Genomic DNA, 14,172 nt, shown 5'->3' on the forward strand with positions numbered 1-14,172 from the left:
GATACGCTGGGTAAAATTTGGGATTTAGCAGATATGGACAAGGATGGAATGTTGGATAGGCACGAGTTTACAGTGGTAAGTTGAACTGTGTTGGTACTTTATTGATACATGTAATCAGCACTTTCTGGATCTATTGCATTTCAGAACAGATAAAAAAACAGTCATGTTTGCTGGATATGATATGGAAATTCCACATGTATCTCCACCACACAAAGCTAGATTAATTTGTATTGTTAAAATTAAAGAAGAAAGGACTGTGGAAAAGAAATCAAAATTTTAGGTGCAAAAGTATCTTAAGTGATAATGGAGAGTGAGTGAGTGAGTGGGGGGGGGGGGGTGAGTGTGTGCGTAAATAAATAAGAACAACTAGGAAAGGAATTAATATGACAAAAGATCTGCAACTGTGAACCTTCTGTCAACAATCAACCACCTTGAACATGTCTTTTTGCAAATACCAGTTTAGCTTATCTCTTGATCTTTATAACCCTATTCAGTCTGAATTGTGGAATGATGCTATTAGTGTCTTGTATGTAGGATGTGCTATTTATATTTATAAGTAAGATGTTTTAAGTTTATTTGCAAGCAATTGAAGCTCTCAGTTAGATTCAATGAATGAAGTTTATTTGCTATGCACAATTTAGCTGGCAATGAATTCTGCAGCAAAATATATGATGGAATAGAAAAATTGACTTGTATTTTAAAATATTATAATATGTGCATTAAGTGAATCATAAGAATATTTTAAAGCTAAATTGTAGTAATGTGTGTTTCTCCCAGTACATTTTGCCACACACACAGGATGTATATTTACGTACCCATATACCCACTCTTTTTCCCCCTGCATGTGTGGATGTACATACACATGATGAGTGAGGCTGAGAGAGAGATATTAATAGGTACTGTGTATTTGATTCAGTACATTCTCATGACAATTTGTTACTTTTTAATAAATATAAAGCTGTATGTACCCTGGCTTTGTAAAAAAGTGTCTGAATGCACAGTTGTTTTTTTCCCCCCTGAGTACAACTGACTACGTTGATAGAAATATAAAAAATTAAGCTCATTTTCAGAAGCAGATTTACTTGCATATGCACAAGAGTGCATGTGTATGTATGACTGTTAGGTCATACGAGGGTCACTATTTATATTTTGAGCCTAACAATGAAAAAACAGGAATTTGGCATTGAAAACTGCTTTATTGTTTTTCGAAGTATTCTCCTTTATGGCCAATACACTTTTGTATTCGTTCGAGCCATTTGTCAAAGCAGTTTTTCCAATCTTCTTGAGACACCTCCATAATATGGTTTTTGAACGCATCAACGGCATTTTCCGCCAACGAAAATCGTTGTCCACGCAATTTATTCTTGACATTCGGGAACAAGAAGAAGTCATTGGGTTCCAAATCAGGACTGTACGGCGGATGACCCATCAATTCGATTTTTTGACTGTTCATAAAGTCGGTTGTTAGACGAGATGTGTGACAGCTGGCATTGTCTTGATGAAGAATGATCCGACGGCGTTTGTTTGTTTTCCGTATTTGACCGAAGACCTCTGGCAAACAAATTGTTGTGTACCATTCAGAGTTGACCGTTCTACGTTCCTCTAAAGGCACAGTTGCCACATGACCAGTTTTCCCGAAAAAACAGGCGACCATTTGTTTCGATGTGCTTCGAGCGCTAACAACTTTTGTTGGATTGGGTTCATCTTGAAACACCCATACAGTCGACTGCTGTTTACGTTCCGGCTCATATGCATATACCCATGATTCGTCACCTGTTACAATTATATATACGTCTTTTGAAGCACCACGATTGTATTTATGGAGCATTTGTTTGCACCAATTGACGCGAGCGTCTTTTTGAGTTTTTGTCAAATTGTGTGGGATCCAACGAGAACATACCTTTCTCACAGCTAAATGGTCATATAATATTTTATATATGCTGGTGGAACTAATGCCCATGGTTGCCTCAATCTCACAGTATGTCACATGACGATCTTGCAGTATTAGGTTTTGCACAGCGTCAATGTTTTCTTGAACAACAACTGATTTTGGACAACCTTCGCGAATCTCGTCGGTGAGCGAATGGCGGCCACGATTAAATTCGTTATACCAGCGTTTCACAGTGGCAAAGTATGGGGCTTCATCGCTAAATGTGGAAGTAAGTTGATCGATGCACTCTTGTCTTGATAATCCACGTCGAAAATCGTAAAAAATCATCGCACGAAAATGTTCACGAGTTAATTCCATTTTATTGTTGTCGCACAATCTCCAAGGCAACATAAACAACACAAATGAAGCTATTGACAAAACATTTGAAATACGTTATGGTCAATAATGCCAGACGATTCCGTGCACACGTCAAATCGTGCCTAACTTCAATCAGTGTTGCCAAGGTTCAAAATATAAATAGTGACCCTCGTAGAGAAGCTGTTTCTATAAGAGGGTGCTGGATTGAAAATTGCGCTGATGAGAACTTTATTTGCTTGAAAATGCAGCAAATGCTTACTTCTTCAGCACCTATCATCGGATTGATTGATTGATTTGCTTTATTTTACTTCACTTTTTGTGCCACTTGTGGTTAATTTGCGAAGATGGGGATGAGTGATGATATGATGAAATTGATGAATGGACAATCACAAACGTCCATGCCCATGCCAGGATTAGAACCCGGGAACCCTGGCATCGTAGCACGATGCCCTAACCACTCTGGTTGGCACCTATCATTGGAGTACATTCTTATGACCATTTGTACAAGTTTATTAATATGACCAATTTTCTCAATCTTATATTTAGAATTTAGTGTTAGTTATCTTGATGTATTTCATATGTGCACACAATTTGTCAGTTTAATATCCATGTAATTTTGATAAATGTTCTTATGACTTCTCTTTCTTTTCCACTTTGAAGGCAATGCATCTAGTGTATAAAGCTTTAGAGAAATACACAATTCCAAATGTCCTTCCACCCGAGTTGCTTCCACCATCAAAAAGAAAGCAGTCCAACCCTAGTGGATTGCCTGGTGCCATACCTGTTTTACCGAATTTGACTTTGGGGATGGATGGAACAAAGGTACGTGCTGTTTAGTTTTCTTGTTGCTACACATCAGCTTTGTAATTTGTGTCTGCAATCATTTATAGCTGCAAGTTAAATCCCTTCCGCATTTAAGAGTTCATTTTTTGGGACCTGTGGGCTTTTACTTTGGAGATCATCCCCTCCCCCACCCCTTTTCTGATTTGGTGCACATTGGAGATGTACTTCATAGAAATTTAAGTGAGACATGCAGGCTCGGTAGCTCAGTTGGTAGAACAATAGCACAGGATGTCAGAGACCTATGTTCACGTCCTGGTCACATCTGTATTTTTTGCTTACATTTCCTGAGAGTGCTTTTGTCAAGAAAGAAAATCCTTAATATTTCAAAGGAAAAGAATGAGTGTATCGTAAAAATAAGGAATGCATTATCTCCATACATGCATGTTACCATGTGTGTCAAATAATTTGTTGTGAGAGTGTATGTTCACTTTGTCATTTTTGGAGTCTTGTTTAAATTTTGAAAAAAAATCTACAGCAGCAAAATCTCGAGCACTAGCGGGATGGCGAGACAAAAATCTCTTTTGGGAGCAACTATTTTTAAATCTTCTCATTCAGTAAATTGCCCTTTTTACTACTTGTAATTGCTCCTGCATCAAAATGTGTGTTCTCTGTGAATGTCCCTTCATCAACTCCATCTAATCATAATTCATCCTCATCATTGCAATTAGTCAAAAGTGATGCTAAATAACAAAAATTAAAATACAAATAAAAATATTTCCATGCATTTAAAAAAATCACTGAGCTCCAGAACATAATCTCCAACTGAGATTGCAAATAATTGTAAAGGATCTCCGGAGTACTTTTCACATGCTTGCTTTTCAAACTTGCTTTTCAAACTTGCCACCATGTACAGTCATCCCTGCCGAAAGTTAAATACCACCAACTTTTTTCATATAAATGATTTTTTTGTTAAAAATATGGAGTGAAATTGTATGGAAGTAATATAGTGTGTGAGGCATATTTTGCCGAAGAAATATTAATATACGTCTTGTAGTTCTTGAGATATGAAAGTGGAAAATCATATTTCTTAACTGAAAAATCCAGTATTTTGAAGTACAGATGAATGTGTATACATGTAACCGATGTCGTTATGACAGTACTGAATTTTTTCCAGTATTGTGGAACATGAACGAAGGTTGTGGCACCAAAAAAAAATTCTCATGTTTTATATTTTTTTCTAAAATTTGCAAAATTAAAAAAATACAGCGAAAACTGGGAGGTCTTCAGATAACAATATCTTCCTCAGCGACTGCGCTGGAGTGAACAAATTTTATCAATCATTAGTTGAAATGTGTGTCAATAGATGGTGCAGAAAGACATCTCGAGTAGCAGCATTGTGCAAGTCCAAACCTGTTTTCGTTACGCTTTATAATAAACAGGCTGTTTGAATCGCAAGCTACGTGATAATGGGGAAAAAATATGTGCCCGTGGCCGTGAAATTGCAAATAATTGGTTTGTACAGGTGCAATAGATCTCATAGAGAAATTGCAGTCGCATTGAATGTGAGTAAAACCTGCGTGGCAAACACAATAAACATATTCAAGCAGCAAGGTACAGTGGGTGATAAACCAATGCTGCGGCCACCCCAGGGTAACGTCTGTAATCGAGGACCGGATTATCCGAAGTATGGAATGAGATTATGCTCCAAGATTGCCAGAAATTGGTCCGCAGCATGAGGAAACGTGTGCAAATGTGCTTGAAACTTAAAGGTGGACCTATTGACTATTAAATTCTCACACTTCATCCATCTAATTTCAGGAGAAATGTTGTTTCCAAGTATATTTTCAAAATTCAGATTTAATGATTTTACAAATTGTACCTTCAATTGCATCTATTAGTTGTAAGTGCATTAATATGCCCTTACACTTTCTTGATCTTGATGCACCTTTCAATAACATTACATAATCATTCCAATTTTGTATTAAAGTGTTTATTTCATGAAAAGCACTCGCATATGCACTTTTTCTGTTTGTCTGAAAAACACATGACAAGGTGGTCTTAAACTTTTGGTAGGGACTGTACAAAAAAAAATATTGCAAGAGAACTAATTGAAGTAGGAGATGAAATCTGTTTTGTTTTTTCTTTCTGAATGACAGGACTCTTAGCGGAGGTGAAATTTATACATTTTATGTCCCAATAATGAAAGTTGCAGAAAGAAGGAAAATAAAATTGAAATTTTAGACAAAAATTCAAATTCGACACACTTCTGTGGCCACCACAATAGACCAAAGTGAACAGAGAAATGTAATATGTAGCAGTGGTATATTCTTACAGGTTCCAGATTCAATTCCCTGGTGGAAAGGGGTCGTGGGTTCGATACCCGGTGGAGGCAATGATCCCACTTTAAACTGTAGGCCCAGTCCCAATTAGCCTTTCTGTGCATAAAATGTACTTCAAACTCAATCAACCAATCCCTGCTGGATGCATATTGCACTGTTATTCTGCCACTTTTTGGTTAGGGATGATGATTAGATTAAGTTGCTGAAAGGACACCGATAAGAACCCATTCCAGGATGCAAACCTTAGACTGTTGGCAGGAATATGAGTGCAGCACTTGGTGTGCTTGACCACAGAGGTAATTGAATCCCACTTCGAACCATAGGTCCAGTCAGATTTAACCAGTCGAGATCAAGTGGACTTAAAACAATCTGCCAAGTGCTTTTTTGTCTATTTCCAGCCTCCGTTGCCACCCGTAGTTCCTCCCCCTCCAGTGGCTCCGTGGGTTGTTACAGCAGAGGAGAAAGCAAAGTATGATATACTCTTTACCCAAACTGATATCGATAAGGATGGTTTTGTCTCAGGAATAGAAATCAAAGATGTCTTCCTTCAGTCTGGAGTTCCTCAGACTGTGCTAGCAGATATATGGTGAGTTTTATTTATTGTACTTTTCAACTTTTCTCTTTTCCTTCATAAAGCCTTGAAGTAATGATCTGTATTATATTGCCCTTCCACTGATTTTTATTAGCAGTGCTTTCCGATGGTCTGAATTGCTGTTAATATCATTACCACCAATATCAAACAAGCAATTTTTGCGCATAGCAACATTACACGTTTACTTGATAAATGATTTTAGAGTTAGGCATTTTCTACATATGTAGTACTACTCCAATAATCCTACAGTAAGGTCTCTATTTACAGTTATATTTTTAAGTGATGCTACTTTTCAGATTGATCTAAGTTATATTATTTTAGATTGTTCTTTTAGGATTTACTTTACCTATGAATTTATGGAAACTACCTCATTTTCAATATGTTAATGTATTTAGTTTGAAGGCTCTGCATTAGTGTGTGTACGAAACCTTCAACATCCTCACTTCTGTAATTGAATTGGTTAGCTAGTTTAAAAGTTTTAATGTATTAAAAATTTTCACATATATTGTGACATAAGTAAGTGTAATAGAATTAAGTAATTTGAATTTAAATAATATATTAAGTTACTTATTATCATTACACATGTGCATTTGATATTTATTTCTTATAATGAGTTTTTCTAAAATCTAGACTTCTATGGAGCTAAAGTTCTATTTTTTATTATAGCTTATAAGAAATTACAATGTGTTTATTTTGGTTCATTCAACCACAGATCAACTCAATATAGAATAGTAATCACCATTGAACTATATATAACTGGAAGGACTGCTTTATGGCGCTAGAGTGAAACCATTCTCTCACTTAGTTATGCCAGGGAAGTGTGGAAGAAACGCTGAAGCAAACAAATTTTTCTATGGCAGCAAATGGATTTTACGACTGATTATTTTCAAAATAAAAGCCATAATTTATGAGAAAACATTACAATGAGTATGTCACTGTCGTCAAACACCACGGGATTTAAGATTAAAATAATAATATCAATGTATTTTTAAGAACTTTTTGGTAAAAGTTTATTAATACTGAGAATTCCGCAGCTGTTGTCCGCACAGTGTTATAACTTGGCACAATATTATTGTTATCAGAGCAACATTCTGAACATGATTGGGTTCAAACATTCGAAGAAATATTAGGAAGTTTTAATGCATGGATCCATATTGTTTTATTTATAAATGTCCACTCTTCATGTCTTCCAGCTGACAGCATCAAACTAACGAGAACTGTGCAAATGCATGAAAAGAAAGTAATAATTAGAAAGTATGGAATAGATATGCACGGAAACTTTGATTTTACTCTGTATTGAGTGAAACTAAATATTGGTTTTGTTATAAATGCATATATTTTGGACACGCGAATTCTTCCTTATCCTGTGCGACGGCGATAGACAATTGTGTAAATTTATCACATAATATCTTGATTAAATTTCGTAAAATAGGAAAGGTGAAGGATACAGCAAGTGCATGCAAGGAAGCTACATCTAACAAAATGCAAAATGAAATCTAGGCATTAACCCGACGGGATGCACATTTTTCTGCTAGGACGTAAGGATGCACGCTGGATAAATCTTGCCCACAAGTAAAATTTCTTTGTAAATCCAAATTATATTTTTTATAACATGTAATAATAATACCATCATTAATTAAAGTAATGCTATTAGGTTTTAACATTTAAGACATGGGTGTAAATGCATTTGAAAACTTTCGCTATAACAGTTAATTACCATCATCAACTTTCAACAAATACATTTAGGCATAGAACACACACATTTTAAAGGATGAAAGTTACTGATAAATGTAGACACTCAGGCAATTATCTAAACGATTTGTACATCCAAATGCCAAACACGACTGTATCAATTTCAACCCACTTAAGACTGGATAAATTGTTAAAAAAAAAACATGCCAACTATTAATATAGCAAAGAAACACTTAATAAGACATTAATTTATCGCACTGAATGCATAAATATGGTCAAATTATGTTTCTTTTTGCTCTATTCTAAAGCAAAAAGGAGAGTAAATGCATGTTAGCTTATGGGATTACCACTTTTTCTTCCAAACTTCCCTGGAGGAACTAATCTCAAACGTGGCTTCACTTTTCGTTGCCGATCAGTGTTGCAGTGAGTGTTCCAGTTATATATAGGTCAATGTTCATCACACACACATTCAACAGTTAGTTTATATTATTTTTTCTTCATGTAATGGTGCCTACAGCATTTATGTTAATAAACTCAACAGAAAGTGAATATTGTGTTGTATTCTTGTTCAAATAGCTTTGTTAAAAAGTATTTGTTGCAGCTATAGAGTTCCTACTGATCTGAAAATCCTGGGAAAGTAATTGAAATTAACTTAAAAGTGAGTCATTTAAAGGCCAGGAAATTTTTAAAATCCAAAGCATGTAAAATTTCTGGAAAACCAAGTGTTTTTGTACTTTCCACAATTTGTAATACAAATAAATTTCTTTTTTATAACCAGCTCCTTGATAGGCTGTATATATGCTTTTATATATTTTTGTCAAATTATTTTGAACATTGAATAGTCAGTACAGTTTAACACCTAAATTTTAATTTTATTTATTTATGTGTTAGAACACCAAAGAATTGTGTGTAAATTTATTTTAAAATTGTCTGGAAATGTTGGTGAATTTATTTTGTCCAAAAGAGTGGAAAGCCTTGCTACTTCTTTGATTTATATCATCCAGCTTCTTTACGTACCGCATTTACACGTGTATAACATGTGCTTTTTTAAAAAAATGTTTGTCCCCAAAAGCTGGAGTGAGTGTTACACACAGAATAATTTGGACAGCCAACACGAAAGCACATGTGTTTTCACTATGTCACTTTATAACACGTATATATCAACAGATGCAAATACAAATTACCAGGTTGTGTTTCTTTAGCAATAATTAATTTTAAAAAAAAAAGTATAAAAGTGAAATGGCTTTTTCCCATGATTTTTCACCTTCTATTGGAACGATTCGCAAGAAAAGCAGCGTCGTTCTGGTGGTATTCGAGCATGCACCTCCTAACGTGGGAGGCATATGGAACTTGCAATTTGAAAACAGTAGTATAACTCATCCTCTTTCTCATCTTGATGTCGCTTTCTTCTACTATGGAATAAACAAGGTGGTTACCGAAGTGAAAGCTTAGGAATGCTAAACATACTGGAGGGAGAGAAGGTGGCGTGGGTTGGTGACGCATTGTATACACAAGACAATATTCTTGTTTAGATTCACGTAGCAGCAGGTGACTCATCGAATAGGCATGTTGTTATTCATTCTTATCTACATAGCAATAACTTTTCGATCTACAACTATGAAAGCCATTTCTTGAACCTGCACATTATGTATGAGATGTAATTTTTCGTCACTTTTCCTATCAAAATGCAGGGTGCACCTTATGTGGTAAATACAGTATTACTAGAGGCACATATTTTTGGTAAATAAAAAAGCAAAATTTCGATACAAAAACAGTCTATTTCGGGTTCAAAAGCAGTAAATAAAATAAAGTGGTGAATAATCACATCAAAACTGCTATATAAAATGACATTTTGGTTTTAAAATTGTGAATATAATCCTAAATTTGATTTAAAAACTGCACTTATTAAATTTGATTTAAAAACTGCACTTATTACACAAAATAAACTTACCCCTTCTAATAGCACATTTATGTAATTACCAGAGGATTAAGTTTATTCCTGTGTAAAGCGGTCCATTTTTGCTTCTCAAATATTTACAGTAGAATTAATCAATTTCCTGTGAATTGCATAACTCACAGGATACTTCAGACTTCAGAAGAAAGTGTCGCATCTGTATATAAACGGTAAATTTTGTGTTTAAGAGTATATTTCACATTTTGCAGTTCATTTCGCATTATTTTGTGACAAAACAGGGTAGGAAAATGCACCTCACACCTTTCAGAAACATGAAAAATGAACATTACAGCATGTTATTTCATATTTCGTGTTTTCGTCAAAAAGTAAATTTGCATTCCTCTAAGTATTACACATTTTCAAATTACTTCTAGTGGATACACAAACATTCAACAAAGTGTTAAAATAGTGTTGTTACTTTTAGTGTGCCACCTGGCAATATCGTGATTACTTCATTTTTCCACTTGCTCTTTTGTTCGCGATATAAAGTTCCCATTTCATGGTAATGTTCCAATTTCTGTGCTTTGTATGCGAAGATAATACACAAATAATGCTATTTCCACTATGTTCACCATGTGCTAAGAGATCTAAATATTTATGTTGAATTGCGAGCGTGTCTGTTGGAAAAAGTTGTCATTGTTTTTTGTTTTTTTCAGGAGCCTCTGTGACATTAAACAAACAGGTAAACTGAATAGTGAACAGTTTGCCCTGGCGATGTGGATGATCAATCAGAAGATTCAAGGAATAGACCCACCAACCTCGTTAACACCGGAAATGGTTCCCCCTATGATGAGACCAAAACCAGGCATAGATGGAGTCTTGGTAAGTTCATGTTTTATCTTTATCGTTTATATTTTCATTACTTGGTAATGAATAATATTATAATGTTCTCTTTCGCGGGTTTTAATGTTGCAAGAAACTAAACTATCTTTAGAGAAATGAGACTCGAATTTGGCTATACTGACCCTTCCTGGTATGACGAGACTTTCCCGTTCCTATTTATCCTCATGCAGTGCACTACAAAATTTCCCAAACCTAAATTATCCTTAAAAAAAAATTCATAGAGCCACCGCACTTTGGACTCACCCGTCAAGCAACACACGGATACACAGCATTGTGATTGTTATCGTGAGATCATACCCTTAAAGCTCCAAGTTAAAAAAAAAATCAACGTCCAAAATAACACATATGGTGACCAACCGATTAGAAGGAACAGCTCTGCGAATGAATTAAGCTCACCCCTAGCCCTTACCTTTAACTTAAATTCCTGCAGGCTTTTAGAAAGAAAAACAAAACAATTAATCTACACTGATGGATGAAATTCGCAAACTCAAAGAAGTTCAACTATTTCGCTTAACCGGAAAAAGGGGAGGTATGCTAGCTTTCCGTACACCCCAATCCAGAACAGTAGAATTTAACATAAAACCCTTGCTGATATGGAAGTTCAGTTTATCGACTTATGAGACCAGAGCGAGATGAACCTTTCCATCCTGAAAGAAACATTCTTATTAACACGATACCATTTAAATTACATCAAACATGCCTGGATACATAATATTGATTTGGAGTCAGAAATACTGCTTTGACTACAACTATTTATTTACAATAGCATGCAAACAAATTTGTATTAGACAATGAATATTTTCTTACAGGTCAGGTGCCAAGTACAGATTATTATTTTTCCTACCGAAATATTTTAACGGTTTCAAATACCGGCATTGTATTATCCAAACAAAACAAAACTGAAACATTCATCAAAGTTTGTCGTAAAGACATACGTCAGAGACCTTTAACCTTCTTTAACGACTGTAAGTAAAATTCCTCAACGTTCTTATTTAATTTTTTCCAGTATGGCTGCCACGGACGCCAAGTTTTCCGCCAAATCTTAAAACAAAGAAAGCACACGAATGATGGCCATTTGTGACACACGGATGCTAGCATTATTATATTTGTGAAAGAATTTGGGTGTAGATCGCAATTCTTCCCATTCTTGTAACTGTGATGCAAGGAATGACATCAAAACAGTACTTACGGATCATATGCCATCGGGGAAATTTCCGTTATGTTTAACTTAAAATATCCATCTTTATACACAATGGAAAATCCATACTCATCGAGATTCTTGACGAACAGTCCTTCCTCAACAATTTAAGACATAAGGATTCACTTAACACTTCCCATTATCTTCGATTTCCATTGATGTTTCGTCCAATTACTTTTTACATCCACCAAGATTCTTTCCTCTCTCGGACCGAGTCCTCAACAGTTCCCTCGATTCCGATTCCTCCTCTTTCCAATCCACCGCTTATGCACAGGTAACAGGTACGATGACCCGTTCCTCTAACCAGTTCACTTTTATTGCGCCGTCTTCCGGCGTTGACGAAAGTTTTTCTTTTGTTGCAATACCAAAATGCGAGTTACTAATTGCGATATATTTTAAATGTTCATAATCTAATTTAAATATTATTTTTTGTAGTATACACAATACAATCTTATTTATAACACTTATACAAACATTCGTGTTAATTTTCACATAAAGTACCTTGAGGCCATCTATTGTCAAATCTTTGTACTAATGTTCGATTCAAGGTAAATTCAGCACTCAAATGCCATCTATGGGCAGTTTCGGCACAATCGGCCTTAATTCACTTTACAAATGTCACAGCCATGACAAATATTGTCATACTGGGATGTGGTGTAAAAGGTTGTGTTTGACAGGCTGAGCCACTTATACACATGATCATTGAGTTCATTAAATTCCTAGGCTCGATGAAAATGTTTGATCTTCTAAACAAATGATGGTTACCATTGTCAGGAATATGAAAAGCTTTCATAACAATTAGTGGATTTTTACAGTAAATAATATACTATACATACAAGGTGTACAACTTTGCTTCTGCAGTTTTTCCCCAAAAATATGACGCTGGAATGAAAAACATTGCTTACCCAGGCATTATTCAAAGTATTGTCCATCGCTGGCCACTACTTTCTCCCATCTTTCGGGCAGCGTACGAATGCCGCGTCTAAAAAATTGTTCATCTTTGGAGGCGATCCACGAATCGATCCACTTTTTGACTTCTTCATAAGATCGGAAGTGTTGGTCAGCCAGTTCATGAGCCATTGATCTAAACAGGTGATAATCAGAGGGAGCGATGTCTGGAGAATAAGGCAGGTGGGGTAGGACGTCCCATCTTAATGTTTCCAAGTACGTTTTCACCACTTTGGCAACGTGGGGTCGTGCGTTGTCATGCTGAATCATACCCATGGCTTTCAGACGTTTTGAAATGGCTTGCTGTGTCACTCCCAATGATCGTGCCAATTCTTCTTGAGTTTGACGCGAGTCTTCACTCAGCAATGTCTCCAATTCTGCATCTTCGAAAACTTTCTGTCTTCACCACTATGCCGGTCTTCGACGTTAAAGTCACCGTTCTTGAAGCGTTGAAACCACTCACGACAGGTTCTCTCACTTATAGCGTCCTCACCATACGTAGTGGAGAACATTCGATGAGCCTCAGCCGCAGTTTTCTTCATATTGAAACAAAAAAGTAGAACCTCCCGCAAATGGCGAGAATTTGGCTCTTACACTGACATTTTCAATTGCGAACAACTTCACGATGCACACACCACTCGACTAATGTTTGAATGGGGTTATCTTGACAGAGGTCCAAGCTAACTGCGTGACGTCTGCGATCTGCTTCTTTCGACCGCTACTTCCTGTTGTTGCCACCTGTCAGAAAACGGCGGAAGCAAAGTTGTACACCTTGTACATTAAGGAAGTTTTCAAACTGAAGGTAAAAACGGAAAAAGGTTTAAAATAGTTTTTTTTTGGCCTCCATTTCCAGTATGTATTTAGTTCTGTGTCTGAAATGAACGGTCTCGTGCATATGCAGATTGTTTTGTGACAAGCTGCTACACGCGATACCAAATTCCATGGACTTAGGTTGTTTGTCGCAAACCATCACACCGTGACTCAAGTTAAATGTTTCGTCTGGTGTATGGCCGCCCGTAAGACTAATGTTAAACCTTCCCTGCAACGGTTTGCAACAAAAATGACTAGTCATGTCTGATCCGGTGTGCGTCTGGCCTAAAAGATAGTTTTCACTGTGCAATCATGAGAAACAGACCGACGCAACACAGTGCAGTTTGTTTTGTCACCCCAGTACAAAAAATTGTCTATTTCTGAAGGTTTGTTTCCAAGTGAAATATGTTACTTGTTACTTCTGTCTGAAAGCTTTGTAAGAATACACAGGATGATTAAAGTGTAGACGTGAGGGTGCAGGTGACATGTGAACCTTCCTAATGCCCTTGTAAGGTCTATCCCGGGCAAGGTTAGTGAACAACAGTGTGCCTTCCATCTACTGTCTCATATCTTCCTTATTGAATAAACATATGTGGAGTAAATTTTGGTCCTTGTGATTTCCGACTTGTAGTCCAGTCTCTATTCTTCCACAGGATGTACATACCATAAGTGGAGCTATGGAATGCGACAACCAACTATGGTTTTTAGGGATGGGACCGATTAATCGGTACTCTATCGGTATCGGTCGATATAGGCATATCGGTG

General features: G+C 36.2%; 1 protein-coding gene across 8 annotated transcripts in view; it reads left to right on the forward strand.

The window, feature by feature from the left end:
- Positions 1 to 14,172, forward strand: part of Eps-15 (Epidermal growth factor receptor pathway substrate 15) — a 128,643-nt gene that overhangs the window by 25,062 nt on the left and 89,409 nt on the right. For all 8 annotated transcript variants that reach the window (XM_083112492.1, XM_083112491.1, XM_083112494.1 and 5 more), the window contains 4 exons: positions 1 to 75; positions 2,909 to 3,070; positions 5,769 to 5,956; positions 10,265 to 10,430. The exon at positions 1 to 75 is cut by the window's left edge and continues 36 nt beyond it. In XM_083112492.1, coding sequence (XP_082968618.1) covers positions 1 to 75; positions 2,909 to 3,070; positions 5,769 to 5,956; positions 10,265 to 10,430 — 591 coding nt within the window. The remainder of the gene's footprint in view (positions 76 to 2,908; positions 3,071 to 5,768; positions 5,957 to 10,264; positions 10,431 to 14,172) is intronic.

This window comes from Lepisma saccharinum, chromosome 26 (assembly GCF_977018435.1).
Source record: "Lepisma saccharinum chromosome 26, izLepSacc3.1, whole genome shotgun sequence".
NCBI classification, from domain to species: Eukaryota; Metazoa; Arthropoda; class Insecta; order Zygentoma; family Lepismatidae; genus Lepisma; species Lepisma saccharinum.